The following is a 24148-nucleotide window of genomic DNA, read 5'->3' as shown; positions in this document are numbered from 1 at the left end:
TTGGGTCATGTCCCCTCTGATCCTCCATTGCTCCTTGCTATACATATTAGGCCTATTAAGTCTGGTATCATAATCTAAATCTGAAAGCCCCTTACTAGTCTAGTTACCCTTCTTTGAACCCTTTCCAATACACAAATATCTTTCCTTAGATAAGGCAACCAAAACTGCACAGCATACTCCAAATGGGGTCTTACTATACTCCTATATAAAGGCAGAGGAACCCTCTTAGAATTGTTTGAAATTGATCTATTGATAAACCCAAGCCCCCCCCCCCCTTTGTTACTTGCAATGCTGCGCTGTTGACTAAACTTAAAGTCCTGATTTATTAAGATACCCAGATCAATAACATTTTCTGCCTGACTAATGAGTGAACCCTGTAAACAACAGCTTGTACGCTTATTTCCATGACGTAAGTGTAGCACTTGACATTTCCCTACATTAACTGCCATATCCCACTTATCTGGCCACTCTTGAAGCTGTTTTACCTGTTCTTTATTTTCTACAATCCCCATAACTTTTACATCATCAGCAAAACAATTCATGCTTCCAGAAATATCCTCATTGTCGTCATTCATAAAAATAATAAACAAGAGAGTCCCTAAAACTGAACAGTGAGGAACCCCGCTTAAAACATCACTCCATTTAGAATGATTTCCCCTCACAACTACTCTTTGTTTCCTTCTAGCCAGCCAATTTCTAACCCAAAGTAAAGTTTTTCCTCCTATTCTTATATCAGCTAATTTGCTGAGAAGAGCAGCATGCGGTACCTTATCAAAAGCTTTTAGAAAATCAATATAAACAACAACCACACACTTTTTGTTATCTAAAGTCAAGGTAACCCTGTCGTAGAAATGCAATAAATTAGTAGCACACGATTTACCTTTCCTTAACCCATGTTGCAAACTAGTCAACAGACTATTAGTCTCTAAGAAATTCATAATATTAATTTTGATCAAAGTTTCGAAAATCTTACAAACCACTGAAGTCAGACTTACAGGTCTGTATTTCCCAGCATTATCTTTAGAATAAAGTAATGCTGGGAATAATTGCCTTTAGCTCCAAATAAATTTTATTTTCCTCTTTCCTAGTAGAGATTTGTTTATAGAATGTGGAAATATTTATTTTTTAAGTGTACGTTTATAACTTACGGAGTTATTGAGTCCCAAACTGGCTGCCATGAACTCTGAAAATTTAGGCTTAGCATAAGCATCAACTTCTAATTTCAATAACAAAGCAACAAACAGTTTTTAAACTTCCGTACTTTGCATTCCCTCATATATATGCATGGTTTACCTAAATAAAAATTTTCATTGAAATCTGTGACATGTCAGCCACAGCTGATTTGCTCATTTCGCATGGAATGACACTGAGATGACATCTGCCTCCAGCTCGGTTATTCACTGTTCCTGATCAAGGAGTTCTTTTTAGAACGAAACTGGAGTCTCGATGTGACAACTGGGCTGTTGTGGTGGATCCATCCACAGCGAGAGGAGAGGCAAACAAAATGTATAAACTTTTGGAGGGCATCCCTCCCCCAAAGTTTGCAAATTCAAAAAATTTCCGGGAAAAGACTACCAACCCCTCCCCTCCCCCCCAAACACATCACAAAAAAATCGCCTAGAACTGTATTTTTATGACTTTTATTCCAAAAATTTTCCAGGGGTAGGTCTCTGAACCCCTCTCTCCAATGTCATTGGAGATCGCCAAAAATTTTGAATTTTTAGAGCTTCAATTTCGAACAAAATCGCCGGGAAGATTCTTTGAATTCCATTCATTTTCCTAATATTACTGAAGTCATACAACAATTATGTAAAAAAAAAAAAAACTCCAGTTTCAAAAACTTCTGCAAGAAGGCTAAAACCTCATCTCTTCCTAACATCACAAAAAAATCTTAAACAATGTTTTTGGAACTTAAATATCAACATATTTTCAGGGGAGAGTTTTGAATCTCATGCCTTTGCCTAATGTCAGTAAAGTTGGCCGTCAAATGTGTTTTTAGGATTTTAATTCCGAAAAAGAGAGGAAGCCCCCAAGTCCGAGCCCTTCCCTTAACATTAGTGAAGATCGTCTAACATTGCGTTTTTGAAGCTTCAATATTGACCGAACAGCTCCTGACCCATCCCTCCCCACTCCCCTCACCCCCCAAAAAAAAAAGAAAAAAGAAGAAAAAAAAAATGGAAAAAAAAAATAAACTGCTTACTAGAAAATAATCAACTTTATTATAGTTCCCCCTTTTTATTTCTTCCTTTTTTTTGCATCAGTGTCGCCCCCCCCCCCCTCCCCAAAACCCGGGCCCCTAGTTTCTGGCTAGGCTGACATGGCCTCTCGTCAGGACTGACAACAATCTCATTTTCAAGACTCTGTTTTCGAACAATTTCCGGTGTTAAGCTCTGAACCCCTGTTCCTTTTTCCATAGTCATAAAAGATGGCCAACTACTGCGTTTTCAGGACATCACCTTCGAAAAATTTCTAGAAAGGAACCCCCAAGTCCTTGTTTCCTCATTTTTCAACATCAATCAAAAATTTACTAAAACTGCATTTTTAGAAGTACATTGAAACATTCCTGGAAAAAAATTCTGAACTCTATGCCTTCTTCTACGTCATCAAAGGTGGCCTACAGTTGCATTTTCAGGACTTCAATTCCGAAAAAGCCAATCAGCCATCTTGTCTCTAGCATCATTAAAGGTAGCACTTTTTGGAACTCTAATATCAAAAAAAGAACTAGGGAGAATTCTTCAATCTCATCCTTTTCTTTCAAGCCACCAATAATGGCAAACAATTTGCATTTTGAAAAATATACCCTTAAATTTCAAACATTTTCCAGAGAGGGTCCTTTAAACCTTCCTTCCTCCTATTAATCACCAAAGAGCATCTAAAAAGGCGTTCCAAACAAAAATAAAAACCTTTGGGGGAAGAGTCCACAAACATTCCTGCTTTTGCGTGAATATTGAACAGCTCAATCAACAAACAAATCCATAACTATCTTCAAATTTTATTTATAAACGCAATTTTTGTAAGTCATTACGTTTGGTACGAAAACTGGTAAAAAGAAATGCCTTCTTGATACTGCAACCTATCTTTTATAAAGAAAAAAGTACAATTGAGGACCTAAATGGCTACTGTAAACACTTTACGAGTCTGCTAACAATTCAAAAACTACTAGTAGAAATAATTTCTTTTCACACCATTTTTTATTTTTCTCTCTCGTACTGGATACACTTTTAACTTTCATTCAAACTCTTTGAATCATACAAATTATTCAAAAAAGAAAAAAAGAAAAAAAACTCAATGCATCAGTTTTTAATTTTTTTTTCCATTAGCCCCCCCCCTCTCCCGCCATATAATGCATTAGTCATTCGCCCCTCCCAAAGGGGTCGTCTGATTCCGCCATTGCCAGGTTGACTGGTATATTGCATGCATTTGCTATATTTGGTTTCTCTCACAATTTACAGTTGAATCTTGCTACAACGCGATTTGACTTACGCGAAATGGATATGGGAAAAAGAAAGAAGCAGAAAAAAGAATATTAGATAACTAACTTTTTATTAAGCTAAAAAGGAATTTTAAGCATTTGTCTTATTAGTTAGTGAAATAAAAATTCAACTTTTGCATTAACTGCTGCAGTAAGCATTTAACTGCAGAGAATTTGGAAAAAAAAAAAAAAATGTGTTTTGTTCATTCATAGAAAAAAAAAAGCAATTCCTATGCCTGGTGGAAATTTTTAATGTTTGTTAACCCTCTTCCATCTGCCACCCCTGGTTGGAACTGCTAGAAGTTAAGCGAAGGCGATGATTGCAAGCAGTTGTTTCGTCGGTATGTTCAGCCTTTCGTCAATTCATCGATCTGGTTCTCCCCTGGAGATATTTTTGAAATTATAATCCTAAGAACGCAGTTTTAACAGTGGAAAGTTCCAAGGGGCATTCTGAGCAAATTTTAAGAAACTGAAGTTTTAAAAATGCGATTATAGGTGATATGTGTTGGCATTAGAGTAAGAGATGAGACTTTAGCGCTGTCTTCGATCAATTTTTTTTTTTTTTTTTTTTGAAAAAGAGTGAAATCGATCACCCTCATCCCAATTTTTCGACATTAAAGTTCCAAAACGCAGTTACCAACAAACTTTGATGATAACGGGAAAGAGGGCTCAGGGGCTCTCCCCAAAAAACATTTCGAAATTGAATTCCTAAAAAATGAAGTTTTCAAGCAACATTCAGTGATACCATGGTGAGAGTTTAAAGTTCTCTACCTTATTATTTTTTTTTTTTTTTTGGAATAATAATTTTTTCATTTTCAAATTTCATATAGGAACATCGGCTCACTCTATTTAAAGAGGACTGCGTGCTATGCACCTCAATAAATAGTTGTTTTTAATTATCCAACTTTTGACGATTTGGATGATATTAGAAGGAGGAGTTCAAGCGCAAGGCCTTTGTCTGTAAGTTTTCCAAAATGGAAGTCTTATGATGCAACTATACACCATATTTACTAACATTAGGACTCTGCAATTTTTCAGAATTGCAGCTCAAAAAAAGGAGTCTTAAATGATTTTCGATGCTGTTAGAAGGTGAGGTGTTTGGTAGTTCTTCCGCTGAAAATATTGCGAAATGGAACCCCATGTAAAAAAGATTTGAGACGCTCTTTAATGATTTTGGCTGAGGGAGGCAACTAGCCAAAAAACGTAACATTTTGTAGATTTTCTTATTTTTAGACCGTCTAGGAAGAAGAAAAGAAAAAAAATAGGAGGTACATGACAGAATTAACTGAACAATAGTCTGTAACTATCGAAAAATTTAATTTTAAGGTTTAAAAAAAAATATTTTTAACAACATTCTAAATTTTTTCCTATAGAAATTACCTTGTTTTCTCAAGGAGCATTTGTTTCTTCTCTTCAATAATATGGACTGTTTAAAAAAATATATTATATTCAGTCCTGTGGGCTGGTGGAGGGCACTGTGCGCGATCGAAGTCCGGACTGCATAAGGTCAAAAACTGGACCACCAAAAATGTATAATTATTTAAATTGTCATTTATAACAATTACTTGCCATGCTATTGCAATATCCCATGGCACGCCTGTAGATGAATTATAGCTCTCCGGGAAGGAACACATTTTAAAGAAGACTGCCTGTCGGGTCTCACTAAATCAGTTTTAATTTAATTTAACCTTTAACAAAATTAGTTTGTTTGAGACAATTAACTAGAAGTAAGTTGAGTAATTAAATAATAATGAGTAAAATCTTGTAATTTCATTTCTTTATACGTAGAGATTCTTATAGAAGAATTTTATTTGAAAATCTTTAACTATATATATTATAAAAAATACAATATGCAAATGGGCCTTGGTATAAATGATCAAAGAAAGAGTTTGCTGTGACAGTTCAGACATGATTAATTACAAATAACCAAGAATAAATTCTTGTAAATTAATTTCCTCATAAGCATAGCTATCTACGATAAATAAAATTAGTATGTTGTGGACATCACGAAACTTTCTTCTATATTTTTCTTTTTTTTTTCTGATCCCTCCCCATGCTGGAACAAAAACAAAATTACACATGCAAAAACTTGACGACCATCCCAATGTCTGAATTACTACAAAAGCAAAGCAAAGAGTGAAAATTGAAAGTTATTTTAAAAGTCTTGCTTGAATTAATTACAAATATTTTATTTGTTAACAAACATAAGATGGCAACAGTTAAAAATTTTAAATCATTGAGATCATATTTCCGATCATTTCCATACAATTAAAATCACGAGAAATACGCAGACGACAATCTACTACAATTTATCTTTCTTATTGTTGCATTAATAAAGCTATTTTATTCGCAAAAAAAAAAAAAAAAAAAAAAAAAAAAAAAAAAAAAAAATCAACACCTCTTGGAGCAATTGGCGTCAAAATTGAACCAAAGCCTGTTTACATATGGATTCACATATATTCCGAATTTCAACCAGAACCTAGCATTACTTCTTGAGATAGGGCACTCACAATGGAAAAAAAGAACGGGCGATTGCGCTATCCCCTTTTCAGCTGTTGACACCAAAATAGAATCAGCTCTTATATTCTCTAAGGGCTACTTGTCGATAAATTTTTGTTTGATTCCGTTCATTACTTCTTGAGATACAGCGGTCACAATTGACGACAAAAAACGTTCTACAGCTCAACCCCCGTTTGAGCTATTGACATCAAAATTGAATCTGCTCCTGTACCTGTTAGGGGCAACACATGGACCAAATTTTGTATTTGATTCCGTCAGTTACTTCCTGAGGAATAGCAGCACGCATAACTCAAGAAACGTCCCATTGCTGAACCCCCTTGGAGGAATTCGCGCCAAAAACCAATGGGCACAAGTTCACATAGCGGCACATATGTGTTCCAAATTTCGTTAGATTTCATGCGGTAGTTTTTCCTTTAGAGCGGCCACAAAAAACTGGTCACATACAGACGTGACACACACACACACACGGACAGACAGACATTTTCCAAAAATAGTCAAAATGAACTCAGCACACCTCAAAACGTTCGAATCCGTCAAAATTCGAAATTCGAAAATTTGCACGAATCCAATATTTTCTTTTATACATTAGATATAGAAGAAAGTAAAAATTAAAGCAAAATTAAAATCAGGCATTCTAAAACAAGGAAAGTATTTTGCAGTCTCTACAAATGAATCACAAGTCTGATGTACATTACAGAACTTTAATAATCAAAAGATCAACGCCTATTTTGTTTAGATTTTTAAAAAAGTTTTAAATTATGTACTTTATTTACCTAAGGTATCAGTGACAAACAATTATAGAAGCAGGACAAGTAGGTTCTAAGAAAATCATTATGTTTTCCATTGTAGATATCATTTCTCATGTTTTAATGCATTTAGGAATACAGTTTTTTTTATCACAGAAAAAGAAATAATTAAAAGCCTCAGTATGAAAATACTGTTTTAACATATTTTAATAATGAAGACTGCCCTAAAAACTAATGTTTATTGATACTTCCACCATTCATATGTGAGACTTCCTCTATTATATCGGGATGAAAAAAAAAGTTCCTTGAAAGTTTTTTTTTTTCTTTTTTTAAAGAGTGCTGAGATATTAATTGAATATTTTCTGTTTTCATAATTTTATATATTTTCTTTTATTCCTTGGACTGCATCATCTATCGGTGATGCAAAAAGTGTGCAGGTATTCACACAATTTTATGACTACTCTAAGTGTTCTTGGACTTCTTTAGTTTTTTTTTTTTTCTCTTGTCATTTAAATACTCTAGCATCAAAATTTATATACACTATGCGTCGCTTCAATGGTACATAATCTATCTCAATAAATCTTAAGTAGTCAAGCAAATTAAGTCGTAAATGAAGTTTTGGTTGAAATATGCTTTTTGCACTATTTTGAAATGCAAAAGACTGAAAAATAATGACAATTAAAAAATTATAGAAGACCTACTTTGATTTTTTTTCCATGTAATTTTAGAAAACTTAGTTGGTTTGTCTTTTATATTTATGTACCTTATAGGAAAACTGCATAGATTTATAAAAAGAAAAAATAAATAAAAACTAATGAGCAAACTTGCATTACCCTAAAAAATGGAAGTTTCTAAATTTAATGAATCTGTAATTTATCTATAAAGCTTTGTTTGTTACTTTGTATTAATTAGATTTTACCCTTTGCAATAAAATGAAAAATTTGAAAACCTTTGGGGGGGGGGGGGGAATGAATTTTTTCAAAAAAAAAAAAACATTTTAAAAAAAACCACTTGATTCAAACCACGGTTTAAAACAAACAACCCTGATATAAACAAAATGATTTTCAATTATTTTTAATGCATTCTTCATATCTTCAGCTGTATTATGCTATTAAATTAAGATTTGAGCAGTTAATGTCTTTTATAAAAAAATTAATTAAGTTTCATTACATACAGGACATCACAAAAAAAAAAAAAAAAAATTAGTACCTTTCTTGATACTGAATATTTCTCTCAATTTATAAAGTATTTTAAGAAATAAATTTAATGGCTAGATACAAAAATATTCATTCTTTTAATAAACTATAAAATAATTTTTAAAAATTTCTTTATTCGTTGAGAGCTAATTACTTGTGTTATGTACGGGATAAGGCTATTTGTTACGTACGGGACCTCTGATTTTAAAACAGTTTTCCTTAAAAGTAAAGCAAAAATTTTTTAAACATCAATTTTATACATTCTACTTAATTTTGTACAAACAGTAAAAGTATTTTTTTTAAATAATTAGTATAATTTTAACATTTTAGAAGATTTTTACAAATTATAGCAATGATTTTAAACAAATTTCCATTTCAAACATTTTTAAGTTGTTGACTGACTTGATTATTGTGATTATAAATGCTATTCAAAAAGTTATATAAATCACTTAAATCCTAAAACATCAATGATGTTTTCAATTTTTTTTCACATCTTCCAGTGATATGGGAAAAGTTGGTCTGCATTGTACATTTATGTACCTAATAGGAAAGCTGCATTGATTTAAAAAAGGAAAAACCTATTTAGTAAACACTTATTACCTTAAAAGCTATAAGTTCCTAAATTTATTAAATCTGTAATTTATCTATAAAGCTTTGTTTGTTGCTTTACATCAATTAGATCTTATCCTTTGAAATGATGTGTAAACTTTATGAAAACATTTGGAGGAAAACGATGAAGTTTTTCAAAAAACCATTTTTGAAAAAAAACCCACTTGTTTAAAAAAAACAACATTTTGTTTAAACCAAACAAGCTGCTTTATGCCCACCCTGCTCGGAAAACCTGACCTAATGCCTTAGCTGTCCAAAATCGGGACCTTCTAGTTCAATGATCAGGACATTCTATGAGTGGAACTATTGTCCGCTGGACCTTATATGTCTGCTTTACCTTCGGTCTGTCAGACTTTTTGGACGTAAGTTTATATTCTATCCATGAACCTTTTAAGTTTTGAACCTTCTGTCCGGGCCCCTACTGAATAACGCCAATAATGCATGATATATCATAAAACGCTCACGAATGTGGTCTAAGGTTTTTCCGGGAAAGTTCTTTAACATTCTTTTAAATACAGTGAATAGAGCCGATTCTTTAATGCAAGATTTTGCCATCTTGGTGCGCAGCAAAATATTGAAAAGTTTTATTGTTAATAAATCCCTAATTATTTGAGACGTGATTGCAAAATTTCGTGGAGCCCCTGTAGAGGTTTCGTGGCTCCTCTAGGAGGTGCACCTGTATAGGACTGTATATATAAGGATAATAGGGAGGAAAGTAAAGAAAATCAAGATCACAAAAGGAAATCATCTTTATTTTGTACAAGCCTGAGGCACAACCTTCAAAGAGAAAAAAGCATTTTACCAGGCATTAAGTAAATTTTATGCCAATAAAATTAGTATTGATATAGTCTATCACAGGAAAACCAACTTCTCTTTCATTCTGCTTCATGATGAAATGAAATATTATGAAATATCCTCCATAAATACATCTAAAAGCTTTCAACTCTTAAAATCCCATACAAACACCTTAAAATAAGAATTTTTAAAAAGTCATATATTACAAGAGTACAGATATATCTCTTTTGAATACTTTTATGGAATATATTGTTGTTAGTTCAAAATTTCCAATATCAATACATTTTAATTTGTAGCATTGCATATATTCAAAATTCAGTAACACAAGAAACTAATGTGATTGAAGCATACCCTACATAACTTCACTGGATTGTACATGAACTAACATACAAGGAATATGAATAGATACAAAACTTAATAAATAAAATAATTCATACAGGTTTTAAGCAGCCCACTAAGGAGGATTTTTCCCCCCCAAAGTGCAATTTAAAGAATAAATTGCTTTGACTTTCAGCAACTTCTACTTTTGTACTAAAACTTTCATTTTTCCCTTTTTCTATCCTAATCTTACATGTTGTTTGATTGCTTGTTCAAAACAAATTAATGGTCTTATAGGTTTTCATGTCATGCATTCACTTTTTGAGTATTATGAACTATATTGCACTCACATTTTAGATGTAGGTTATGCATAAAATAAGAATGGGAACAAGTTTTAAACTATATTTATCAGGGTTTTAATAACTTGAAAGATTTTGTTGAGAAAGAATAATCATCACGCAGTTTCAGTTGAGTTTGGAATTGTTTGAAATATCGTGATTTTATTGCCAAGTAGCAATTGATGTTCAGAGCATATAAAGTTAATAACATCGTAAAAATAAAACTATTCATAGAATTCAGTGCATCTAATAGCTGTCTTAGTAACTAAACTAGAAATGGCCTATTTATATTAAAAAAGGATGACTTTGTATGAAATATTTTTTTTCTTATGCAACCAGTAATAAAATGAATGTTCAGACAGAATCAAAAAATTAATATCATCAACTAAAATGAAAGTGCAACAAACTAACTAAATACTTCTGTTTTCAAAGTTATACAATTAAATATATATATATATACATATATTGTTTGGTTCCTTTAACAAAATTAGGAAAAAGAAATTTTCTGAGAAAATAGAAAAAGCATTATATTTACATTTAAAATATCTCAATCAGCAATTTTAACTTTACATTTTCGACAACTTACAGAAATGCAAAGAAGCACACCATGATTGAAGCATAAGTTTGGAATGTTTTTCTTTTGCATATATTTTGCAACTGTCCTAAGTAGAAAGTTCTGAGTAAGAAGTTATGGATTAACTTAGTTTAAAAAGCACACCTAATACACTTTTTTTTTTTATCCTTCACTTTATACAGAAGCATCATTTAACAGCTTTTTGATTGTGCTTTATACAAATACAAAAACCGCTCTTAAATCTGCAGAACATTGGGCCAAGCAATTTTCAGAATTAATTTTTTTTTTTTTTTTTGCATTCGGAATCATTGATTTGTTTATACATTTTGTAATGTTACATTGCAAAACCATCATCAATATTTCGAAAGAAACTATTAGACCTAAGAAAAAAATACCATAATGTCAAAAAAAAGTTCTTTTAAAGAGCCATTTTGTAAATGTATTTTGATTTAAGAACTTTGTTCATTTTAACAATCTTTAGGCAGTTCTAGTTTGCTGGAGGCTTCGATCAATTATTCATGTTTTAATTTTTATACATCTCATTACTACAAAACTCTGCAGTCCTAAATCTATTGACTCACATATGCTCAAATAAAATGCAATATGGGAAATCAGTCTTTAAAATAATAGAATAATAAAAGGTATACCAAAGTAATCATAATCAAGCCTGCCAAATGACCACAGCAAACCGTAGCACACAAAAATATGATAGACTTTTAGTTCAACTAATATATATAAAAATTTAATCTTAAAATATCAATCTTAAAAAAAAAAAAAACACTTAATGTTACATGAAATACACCGCCAGCTCAGTCATTTCCAGCCGAGGACTGCAGTTTCGTGCTTATTTTCATCTCAAATTCCGATAATGCTAAGTTTTACTGTTTACATCTCAAACCTTGTAAAGGTTTTGAACAATTGTGAATTGAAGTCAGAGCAGATTTGAGAGAGTACACTAATTAAGAGCAGGTTTAAAAAAAAACAAATTTATGATATTTATAAAATATTCTTCTTTGAGCAATACAGAGACATTTCAAATAGGTCACTGTCATTTATCTAAAAATCATTTAAATGTGTTAATTCTAAAGTTTTTCAACTTTCCTTAACATGATATATTTAAAAATTCAATTCTAAAATATCTTAGAAGTAAATCTGAAAACTAATCAAGTGTCCAAGGAGATATTCATAATGCAGTAACATTCAACTCAGAATTGATGCTTTTTCTTTTCTCTTTCCTTCCTTTTTCTTTTAATGCAAAGATTTCATATGAAAATTACAATTCAAAAACACTGTACAGAGTAATTTGAAAGTGGGCGCACTTTATTTTCAATATTACGTTAGCTATAGTTGAATGTTAATAATACACAGTTACCTTGAAATCTTAAGAGTTATAAAAATCGGGAAAACACCATACATGCTGTTACATAGATTCTGAGCCACATTCTCACAGATGTTTTATGGAGTTTTAGAGTTCTGAGATGTGTTGGTGTAAACTATCTGCAAGAATACGGTGTGCGATTCAGCTGTGTTAAGACATGAATGGTGTTTAACCAGTGTGTATGACTCTTAAGACTCCAAGATAATGTATAACAAAAACAACACTAATATAATGTTGAAAATAAAAAGGGGTACACACATTTTCCAACCACTCTGCATTAGTAAAGAAATTAAATATTAGCTACATGTTTTAAAATGAACACAATTTACAATGAGCTCATAGTTTTCATAAAAGTTTATAAAATGCTTTGACAATGAGACTTGATTGTAATACAATTCAATACTTTCACATCTTTCGCAAATCAAGGACAACAATCTGCAAAATAACAAGAAATGATTAATCAAAAATTAAACACCTATATTATAACAATACAAATTGATTGTTAACAGGAAACTGGCACGTTTTGCATTAATATAATTGAAAGCAGCCAGATGTAGAGTTAAAAATGTTGTTTTGAATGTCACTTTTATGACACATCCAAATTTCAAAAACTATTCACTTTAACTGAATTTGAACAAAAATTTTAAGATTTGACAAATGTTTGAAGTCTTCACTAAATATAAATTCTATTAGTATAAAAGAAGAACCTCAGCATTTGCAATATTTTAAGTAATTTCTTTTCTCACATGTAAAATGTATTTTAAAAAAAGCTTAATTCTTTAACTAAGTTTAAATAATAACAAAATATATTCATCCATATTTTAGAGATTGACGTTAAATATTTTGAAAAAAATCAAATTTTCCCTGTGGATGCAAAAAAGATTGCATTTCATTTCATAGCAGCTGCAAATGTTAGTTGCAGCTGCTAAAGAAAAAAAAAAGGTCCATTATAAAAGCATTTGCAGTGGCTTTGGCTAGAAAGATTCACTCGTACCTATACATACTTGCACACATCACGCATAAATAGGCAAAAAAGAAACATGGAAAAGTGAACAAGTAGTGTGAGACTTAAACCAGGTTTATTCCAGAACATAGTGTTCGATTACTGACATTCAACATAACAGCAGGCCACATGGATCAGTTTCGCAGGGCCCTATGTTGAGCACTTCAGTTTTAAGAGTACTAGAATTTCCCTATTTCTGTATTCTATTGTCCGACTAAAGATCTTTAGTTTCCAAAACCTTCACCAAATTAAGATAAACTGTGATAAATTTAATATTAAAATTTTCATGAGTGGTTGAAACAAACTCTGATGCAATTGATTTGCGTCTTTTGAGTGGGCGTAGCAAAATCAAGAACGTGCAAGTCCTCTACTATAGAATCTAAAATGTAAGAAATGTAGAAAATAATGGTAAATTCAAATTTAGTGATGTCTAAGCAGTAAAATCACCTTGCAAAAAAAGAGGCGGGCAGCTACTGCAGAAGCAGATGCAGTGGGATTTCAAAATTCAGATTAGTTTTTGGGATTGTTCAATTTTCCAGTTTTAATAGTTGTTTTAATGCAATACTTTTAAATCACTCAAGATTTCTAATGTTCTTTGAGCTACTGGGACTTTCTTTGTCTAGGACAGTTTTCCATGACTTTAAATAAATTTCCATGACTTTTAATGAAAATATTAATTTTCAATGACTTTTGCAGGTCTGAAACTTGTTAATTCTTTTTTCATGACTTTCCAAGATTTTCATGACTTGTAAGAACTCTGTAAAACTGCCTGGTAGTCATGCTCTTAAACAGCTTATTACAATTCCAATATTAAACTTGATAACCATGCATAAAATAATTCCAATTTAGTTCTTTCAGTTATTTTCTAATAAAGTGCATGGAACTTTTTCGGTTACAATTCAATGCGTCAAGTCTTCCGTATCATCACACCGCAATTTTTGGTCATATGCCATCAAAATGGGGAAGCTGTGAAGAATTAAGATCTCTGCTATTGGATTCAGCACCCTTGATGTATGCAAAAACCACGTATCAATTTTTTTTCTGAAAAAATTAGTTTGTACCATCCCCTTATTAATAACTAGCTGCGTTGCCCGGCTTTGCCCGGTCTACCTTGAAAAAAAAACCATTGCATCAAGTGAAGTATCTTCAATAACCAGGATTAAATGTAAGAAAAAAACCATCATGCGCAATTTTTTCGCCAAACAATGAGAAAAGATACTAAAATACTTTCAAGAAATTAAAATAAAATGAGAAAGTTGGATTTAAAAGGCACAACCATGGAAACACAAAATAAAATAAGTCTAAGAACTGAAAATGAGAAAGATGGAAATAAACAATGGAAGCAAAAAGCGTTACCGTTGAAACTCAAAATAAAATGGTTAAAAACTTGAATGGAGAACAGATTTTTGAACTTTATTAATTCGATTGTAACTTTTTTCTAATGGAGATAGAGGGTTAAACTTTTGACCTTAGGTCGAGTTAGATCTGGAGTAAAAAAGAAGCTTTTTCCAATGCTGTCAAAAAGAAAACTGTGGAACAATTCCTTCACTTTTTATTAATGGATTTAATGAAGAAAGTAGTGCCTAAATTTCAGCTAAGCCTAAAAAAATTCGAACTAAAAACGTAAAAAACTCCCGCCGCAATAAAGTTAGAGCATTGGAACAAATTGCGTAGAACGCAGAAAATTTTTCCCTTTCCAACGATATATAACATTACTATTTGCGAGTAATTTTTCAACCCCGCTACAACGAGATTCAACTTACCCGAAATGGCTATAACGCGAATTTTTCTCGAGTAATGAATTTGACACATCCCTCGCGTAAGTCAAGACTCAACTGTAATTTTGTGAAAAATCAAATAATCTTGCAAAAAAAAAAAGGTATATATATATATATATATATATATATATATATATATATATATATATATATATATATATATATATATATAAAATTAATAAAGGTTTTCAAAATCAAAAGTTTCTAAGTAATTTATATCAAGCATATTAAGTAAATTGATGACTTCAACACTATTATTAACAATCCAGAACCAATTCATTTGTTTCAAGAAACTTTTGATTTTGAAAACCTCTTCACCAATATCCCACTCATTGAACTTTTTTCCTCTGTTTCAGAACTTTTTAATTCAGTCAAGGATTCCCTTGATTTTACTGAAGTGTTTTTTCTTGGTCTTTTTAAATTTTGTATTTTCAATAATTTTTTCAAAAATGGTAATTCATGTTTTCTACAAATTAATGGCATAGCAATGGGAGCTAATTTTAGCTCTACATTAGCCAACCTTTTTCTTTTATATTATGAACGAAAATATTTAATTGACAATCCTTCCTCTACACCTCTTTGTTGCAGATACATTGATGACCTTTTGTGCATGAATTTTCCTAATTTTTCTGAACTCAGCAAAACTATTTATCATAGTTCATTAACGCTCAAAAAGACCAGTTCGAATCATAATAGCTTTAATTTCTTGGATATCAACATACAAATTGACTCAAATTGTTCCACTACAATCTATGATAAAAGACGTGAATTCAATTTCACAGTTAACAGTTTACAAGATTTTTCCTCCTGCCTAAGTAAAAAGGTTTTTATTGGCATTATTGTTTCGCAAGCTATCAGAATTATAAGAATTTGCAATACCATTCCTGCATTTAAGCAAGAAATTTCAGTACTCAAAAACCTACTTTTTAATAATAACTTCCCTAAAAATCTAGTTGAAAACATCTGCTTAAGTATAGCCTTCGATGAACATTTCGCTTCCTTTGAAACTGTTTAACTGTGTAAATGTATGATACAACCGTGACAAACCATTTTTTATGAATCACCGTGGTGGATAAATTTTTACACGTGCGAAACAGGCGACTGGTATGTCTATGGACCGTTTTCCGGATATAATTTTATGTTTTTAATGTTTTGTTGACGAATGGATTGGCTTTTTTATCAGGCTGAACAACGGACATGATTTGTTTATGCGGATTTCAAGGTAAGACAATTTTGTTATTGGCAGGTACTGTCCCGTGGAAGGCTAATTATCGGCACTTGTTTTCCTAATTAGTCGAGGCGAAACCCCCTGCTTTTAGTTTTAGGTTTGAGCTCTAGTTTAATGTTTTTAGCTTAGCAAGTGGTGCGTTTGCCGATTGTTACTCTATATTACATGTACTGGAGCTTAAACATTCTCTTCTAGTTTATAGTTAAAATTTTGGTCTTTTGACCATAATTAATGAATCCTCCACGGCTGATGAGCTCTGGATTCACTCTTTATCTATTCCTACTTAATAGCTGTTTGCATTTTTCCTTCTTATCATCTTTTGTTATTTATAATTTGTTTAATATTTGTAATTCTGTTTGCTTAATTTTATATTTACTTGGCTTTTTAGTTTTGCTGCGTTGCGCATCTATGGGCTCTTGGTGTGGTCTTTTCAATATTTTTCACTTTTATTATTATATATATATATATATATATATATATATATATATATATATATATATATATATATAAACCTTTTTTTTGTTAAAACGAAATTTTAGAATTTAGAGATGGCACAAACTGCATCATTTAAACTTAAAGTTAAGTGTTTCCTTCTTCTATGTTGAGAATATCATTCTGGGGTGTTTTGCTAGTATTTGGCGGGGGGGGGGGGCGGCATCGCTCTCTCAAGTATCAATATTTATCTACCATTTTACATTACGTTAAATTATACTGGAAATATTTCCATATGATATTTAAAATAACTGTAACAAAAAAATTAAATTCAGACAAGGGTTCAGTTTTAACTTTTTGACCCACGACACTCTTAATACATAGTAAAGTGAAGCACAGAATTTCGTCTAAAACTTATAAATCCATGATTTTAACAAAAATAAAAAGAGATCTTATTTGTTTACCTCTTAACAAAGTATACTAAACATCAAAAATTCAAAATATCGGATTCCCATAGCAGATGTAAAAAGATCACAATTCTCAAAGTGAAGGCATCAAAAGTATAAAAACGGCTTGTAAAAGAAATATTTTTCATAAAATTATTTTAAAATTGCATTTTAGAGTCCTATCTAATGCTATCCGAGTGCTTACCAATGTCTTTTCAGAAAAGTTTACAACAACACCAAAAGTGCTTACCAACGCCTTTTCAGAAAAGTTTACAACAACACCGCTGCTAATTAGATGTGATAAAACAAACAATATTATTTAAAACCAAACTTTTTTTCAGCTGTTAATTTCTTTCCGAGATACAAACAATAAGCATTATATTTATTTGGCAGTAGCAATTATTTATGGCTTGCAGGAGCATCACAAGAGTGCCGATTTTTCTTTCTTTGCAAAATTAGCAGATTTTATATAAGCTGATCCCTTTAATTTGACTTGTAAAAAGGTTCCAAAAATTATTAGTTTTACATACGGAAATATGCGTTATTTTGCTTTCAGATTTGATCTTTCAATAAACAATTTGTGAAAGATCCGTTCTTGTTTATCACAATTTTGTGAAGGGTCCGTTTTGGTTGATCAAAATTTTGTGAAAGGTCCGTTTTGGTTGATCGGATTTTTGTGAAGGGTCCGTTAACGGATCCAAATACCCTCTGGCCAGGGGGTTGCAGAAAAAAATATTGTAATGGCAGAGTTTTAACATGCCTGTTTCTGATGAAGTCTCATGTTTAAGCGGTTTCAAGCAAATTTTGCTCCTTTTTTATTCATTTGTCTCTCGCACATTCTATAGTCTCAACATGAAAATATTTGCATACTTGCTGACACATTTTACATTTAAAGAATTTATTCCGTCATTGCAAAGCGCCGGTTTTAGCGCTTGAGAATGATACTCCTGAAGCCATGCTGAAAAAGCTCTACTTATGAATACAATGTCCACAGATGGAAGAATTTGAAAGCATTCGTTTCCTCAATCCTCAGATGTTTTTTATCGGGAAGGTTGATTAAACTTGATGAAAATATTACATGGAGCATATGTGAGCATCTGAAATATTTTGATGTTTCGTTTCTTTTCCATTTGAGTCCGATGAAGAGCTACTGCCCTTCTCATGTGTTGAGTCAAAAATGCATAGAAGTGAGATCGCGCTGTTGTTTGTTGTTATAATTTTCACACTACATAGACTACAATTCACTTCGAGGTTCAATCTCAAAAAAGAAAAAGAATGGCTAGCAACCCAAAAATACCACAGGAAGGATGGAAAGTTAATTACTTTAGTAACTTTTAGTGGGTGAAAGTCTGGCAGTGTGAGGTTTACGCAGTAAAAAAAAATATTCAACGGATTTTAACCATGCAACTTAATTTGTGCTATATGTAAATAAAGAGTTTGCGTAAAAAATTTCTCTTGTTGTAGGTGAGATTAAAAATATCTGTTTTGTTAAAAATCACCTTTTGTGTTAAAATTAGATTAAATGCATTTATTGAAAAATAGATGCTTTATTATTTTTCAATATACGCATTCTACTCCGCCCCTATAGCATAATTACAAGAAAATTCTTCAGTAGTCAAATGATTAACGTACACAGTATATCTTTATGAAACAGCTAGGCTAGTAGTACTTTTCAAGAAGACTTAAACCTAGAGATCTTTCTCATTTTACTGGAAGAAAAAAGTTCATTTGCTTAATCTGAAGCAGCTCCCTGAAAGATAATTTTTTAATTGACTTCTGATTTAGTAATAGAGGTAAATATAACCTTGTGTCAGAAAAATTTCCAAACTTTGAGCCTCTTTTTTCCACAAAAATTCCACTCTAATTTTTTTTTTTTTTTCAAAGTTGATAAAAACTCAATGCAGAATAATCAGTTTTTTTTTTTGGTGAATTTGTTTGGCATTCATTTTTTAGTGATCATTTTAGATCGTAGCAATATTTGTAATTCTAAATTTTGTAATTATGTTTTCGTTCTTGTTGTTCACTATGGAGCAGCATCAAACTTAAAAAAAGTCTCCCAAATTTTATTGTCCATGTGTGCACGCTTTATTTTTTGCTTGTTACTTATTACCTAGTACCCAAGGGGTTCGCCAACTTCTTTCGGAGTTTGGGAGGGGTTCCCAAGGGGGAAAAAGGTTGGGAACCATTGATGTAAAGGCATATCTGATGCAGTTGGAAACAAAGGGATGTAAGTGGCAAAATTAAAAATCTGGAGATAACCAGTAAAATAGTAGGTGATCCTCTACCCTGTCTTGGGACAAGAGATAGTACCAGTAGTAATGGTAGGTGCTGTTATACAGCATGATTCAGAAAAACTTTATAATGAAAGCCTACCTAGGACCTTATCTTTAAAGGCGTTTTACTTAAATCTTGAAAATGTCCACTTACATCCCTTAGCTTCTCACTAGTGGTGCGACATCGATGGCAAAACATCGATGTTTCAAAATATCGATGTTAGAAATTAAAACATAGATGGTATTGATGCATCGACCAAAAAACATCGATGTTTTCAAACATCGATGTTATAAAACATCGATCTTTTTATCAATATATAACATACATTTTTGAATGTACTACACTGCAGATTTACATAAATGATTATCTCAAAAAAATGTTTCTTAGTAGATCAGTAAACTCTTTTGGCATTGCGTCAATTCGTTAAATTATAGCTATTATTTAAAAAATTTCTAAACAGCCGAAGGTCATATTGACAATACAGAACCTCTCTCAAGTCATGTATACAATTTAATAAGAATGATTTTGGGACATCTCGATACTAAAATAATAAACGAGTTGATGTGTGCATCACATGACTTCCTTTTACTCCAATTTTAATGTCATTTTCCCATTATTCGCAATTTTAATGTAATTCAATAGTTTACTCTCTAAATATCACCACCAGTGGCCAAATTAAAACCAAATTAAAAAAAAAAAAAAACCGCCAAGTTTTTCGCCAAGTTGGCGACAAACTTGGCGACCAAAAGACTGGCGATATATCGCCAAGTGTCCGCCAAATTATAAAACCACTTGAGTATACATCGAAATTAACAATGATTTCCCCCAAAAAAAGGGGCAAAAGATCCCTTTAAAAACACCCGAAAGCAACCAAAATGGGAGGTGCACAACTAGACCCCACTTGGAGTCTACATGCCAAATTTCAACTTTCTAGGACATACCGTTCTTGAGTTCTGCGACATACATACACACGCACATGCGGACATCACGAGAAAAGTCGTTGTAATTAACTCGGGAAATGTCAAAACGGATATTTCGAATGTTCATACGTTCTTAGGCACTTATTCGCGTGTGATCGGGTTGAAAAAAAAACTCAACATTAATTCAGGGGTGAGCAAAATGGAAATTAAGGCCGAATTTTGAATGAAATTTTTTTCGCGAATGAAATACTTCCTTTTTTGTAAAAGGAAGTAAAACTGATAGTAAGACATGCAACCATTAATATAAACTAGTATAATGCTAAGAAAATATTTTCAAACTGAATAAAACTAAAATTAAATCTACATCAAAAATGAATCTAAGAAAAAATGTATCATAGCGCTTACCGCCAGTTGAATGATGAGACAGAGTTGTGCAAATTATACTATAAATACAGAATTAATTCTAACAACTATTTTTTAAGAAAAAAAAAATGTGTTGTACTGTTAGTGCTACATAATTAAACACAAATTGTAAGTAAAATGGGGACGAACTGTTGGGGAAAACCAATAAGTATTATAATCCTCAATATTTGGCAAGTCAGTAGAAAAAAAAAATAAATCAGACAGGAGGAAGTTTTCCTGCCACCGCTTCGTTTATGTTTATAATATCATTGAAAAAAATCCCTATGTTTATTTTGAATGCATTCATTACTCCGTTGAAGCAGAAATGGTTTTTGGAAATTTCAGATAATCTAAACACCGACAGCAGCCGATTTACTTTCTTTGATTTTTTTCTATATTATTTTCCAAGTAATGTGGATTCAGTATATATCTGAGCCTGTTTTGCATGTTTTTCAATTGATGTTGCATCTCTGTGAGAAATTTTATTATAATTTAAAAAAAAAAAAAAAAAACATCAACATCGAAAAAATATTGGACCAAAAACGATGTTCCTAAAATATCGAAAGTAAAACATCGATGTTTCAAAAACATCGACATCGATGTCGCACCCCTACTTCTCACTGCCTCATTTGTCAAATTTCTTTACATCTATTAACACATTTTTTGCATTGAAAAAGGAATTCATTACAACTTTGAAACAAGTGTCAGCAGGAATTTACAAATTTTCACTTTGAATTGTTGTATGCACAAAGGTCATTTTAAATCACTATAACATTTGGACAAAATAAGGGAAAATCAGACATATTAATGTTACAAATATCACATAAATATATGTAAAAAACCTTGATAAAGTAAAGCTATGAAAGTTGAAGCTTGAATTAGCAAGAGACGACTGCTTTTCGTATATAAAAAAAAATCTATAGTATGATATACAACACTTCACAATAAAAAACAGAAGTACAATAAAAAAAAATCACAAAAAAAGCTAGAGAAAACATAAGAAACTTAAAAACTACTTTTTAATATTGCAATAAACTTACACTTCCATCAGAAGCACTAGCACCAACTTTGTCACCTCTTGAGTTCCAACAAACTTCAAAAATACCACCAGTTCCTTTGTAGCAGTGAATTATTTGACCGGTCTATTGATAAGAAAATATCTTATTATCTATCAACTAAACTGCTTGTAAAACAAAATTAAATAGTCATTGATAAATCATGTAGGGCTGTCTTAGACTTTTTGAAAATTCGAGATCATATACAGTCAATTCGCAATAACTCGAGTCTAAAGGGACTTATTCGCCTTAACGCTAGTTACGGTTTTCGACATTTCAATATTAAAAACCATCAAATATTTTAATTAATATGTACACATATCGGACAAAATTACAGAATTTAAAAGTTTTTAATTGCCATTGCACAGTTTAATCAAAAATATTGAGAGAAAAAAATCAAAAGCAAATCTTGCTTTTTATTTTTAAATCATATTTTCTTAAAACTGTCCATCATTTAAACACAGCGACGTCTATACCGTCTCAACTCTCTATATACTTTTGGAGAATCTCAAGAGAAGAACAAGCTTCTGAAATGCTAGGGACCGGCACCTCTGATATTTCATCTTCATCAGAGTATTCACTCTCTTCTTCCGCGATCAGTATTTGTTCGTTTCCTTCCATGAGCACAGGATCACTGTGTGCTCATTTGAAGAAGCCACACTTTAGGGAACAATTTTTTACTGTATCTTTCGAAATGCCATTGTTCCAGGCACTAGAAAGCAATCTCATAGCTTCTAGCACATCCATCTTGAATGTGCTTGAATTGTTTTCAATGGCGTTAATTGTTTTTGCGATAGACCTCTTTCTATATGCCTGATTTAAACATTTTATGACACCTTGATCCATCGGTTGCAAAATGCTGTAGTGTTTGGCGGTAGAAACTGCAGATTTACAGACTTCAAATTTTGTACATCGCAATGTGTAGGACATTTATCCACAAAAACCATCACTTTTCGTTTTTCTGCACTAAATTTATGACCCAACTTTTGTATGTATTCTTCAAATAAACTTGACGTCATCCATGCCTTTTTATTGAATCTGTAATCTAGAGGACACATTTTCATTCTTAAAGCAAAGTGGATTTTGGTATTTTCCAACAACTAATAAAAGCAGTTTTTCAGTCTCAGATGAATTTGCACAAACTAGAACAGTCAGACGTTCTTTGCTCATTTTCCCACCGGAACAACACTCATCTTTAAACATCCTCTTGTTTGGAAGACATTTAAAAAATAAACCCATTTTGTCAATCTTAAAGACATCATTTTCATTATATCCTTGCAGTAAATGTGGTAGTGTTTCATTTATCCATTTATTGCAAACTTCTTGGGGAATAGTTTTGGATTCTCCGTGAAGATTTCTGAAGATGAAGATGTGTCTGCTCTTGAACTTCTCCAGCCATCCAGCACTGGCATGGATATTTTCCTTGTTCAGTAATATAGCAAAGTTCGTTGCTTTCTCACACAGCAAACATCTTAATATATAAAAATCTTCTGTGCGGACGTTTGTCCCCATAAGGCTTTTAAACGGCTGGACCGATTTTGATCAAATTTTTTGTGTGTAATTAAGTTACGGCGAGCATGGTTTCGAAGCGCGATGGATCGAATCAGAAACGTTTTTGTTAATTAATTAATTAATTTACTCATTGGATGGTTATATCTCCCAAATGATCAATATTTATTTTAACCTATTATTGAGCGAGTACTGAAATAAATATTTAACCCGTTGCCAAAGGACAATAAGAAAGCCAGCTCTGCTTTTTGTAATGAAATTTTCTACTGTGATATGTCAATTGAGAAAAGATAAAACGTAGAGAGAGAGAGAGTGAAGCCTTCATTTCTCTTGAAAGCTACGATTTTAGGTTCTGAGATATGTTTTAAGTACCGGAGGGGTTAAGTAAGTACCGGAAGGGGTTCACGCAAAACGTGTGTTCTGTCGTCGTAATTGAACCATGTGACCTGATTGACGCTTTAGGTTTTCCTAACCAAATGATCAGAAAGTACTGTACCTAGCAACATTTTTCGCGGCTCATTCTTTCTCGGCCGAAATCTATCTGAGTTTTGGCACCAATGTCAAGAATACTTTAAGGATTATCTAACTAATCAGTACATTATTAAAGGAAAAGATGATGGAATTTGCAGAGGAAACAAATTTTATTTCGTCCAGATAAATTACAACAGGGATAGTTCTGTACACAAAAGATCAGTGCAGTGGAAGATCTTTATCTTTAGTGGAAAGAACAAATTAGGCAATATATGAAGTTTTAAAAGTTGTTGTTCAAAAGATGGGACCGCTAATCAGTCGGAGTTGGCTTCGATCACTGATTGGCTGAATTACAGTAACGTGGTGGCTTGGCGACTTAGGCTATAAACAATAGAGTTGCGTGATCATTTGGTTAAGTTTTAAAGCTACTGTTAATGTAATTTATTGTATTTTTTGTTTAGTTGGCGAAATATTTCAAATTTCAAAGAATTGTTTTTCGTTTTAAAAGAGTTTTTGGTCATTTTAGTTGAAGAATGTTTATTTTACATCGGGAGGGGGAGGGATGAGTGATTTTCGCTTATTCAGAGAACTGTTTTTACCTTTATAATTTTTTTAAACAAGATCCTTTCAATTGTTTCATTATTTTTAATTTGGGGGATGTTACAGCGGGATTTTCCGTTTGTT

The 24148-nt window shown here is 31.9% G+C and overlaps 1 protein-coding gene across 1 annotated transcript in view; it reads right to left on the bottom strand.

Moving 5' to 3' along the window:
- Positions 1–9274: 9274 nt before the first annotated feature.
- LOC129235091 (F-box-like/WD repeat-containing protein TBL1XR1) overlaps positions 9275–24148 on the bottom strand; it is a 67491-nt gene continuing 52617 nt past the window's right edge. The window contains exons 14-15 of the mRNA XM_054868772.1: positions 21470–21571; positions 9275–12381 (exon numbers count right to left, since the gene is read on the bottom strand). Coding sequence (XP_054724747.1) covers positions 12352–12381; positions 21470–21571 — 132 coding nt within the window. The 3' untranslated portion in view covers positions 9275–12351. The remainder of the gene's footprint in view (positions 12382–21469; positions 21572–24148) is intronic.

The sequence above is a fragment of the Uloborus diversus genome, chromosome 2 (assembly GCF_026930045.1).
Source record: "Uloborus diversus isolate 005 chromosome 2, Udiv.v.3.1, whole genome shotgun sequence".
Taxonomy (NCBI): domain Eukaryota; kingdom Metazoa; phylum Arthropoda; class Arachnida; order Araneae; family Uloboridae; genus Uloborus; species Uloborus diversus.
Note: the sequence above shows the minus strand (reverse complement) of the source record. Positions and strands in the feature narration are given on the sequence as shown.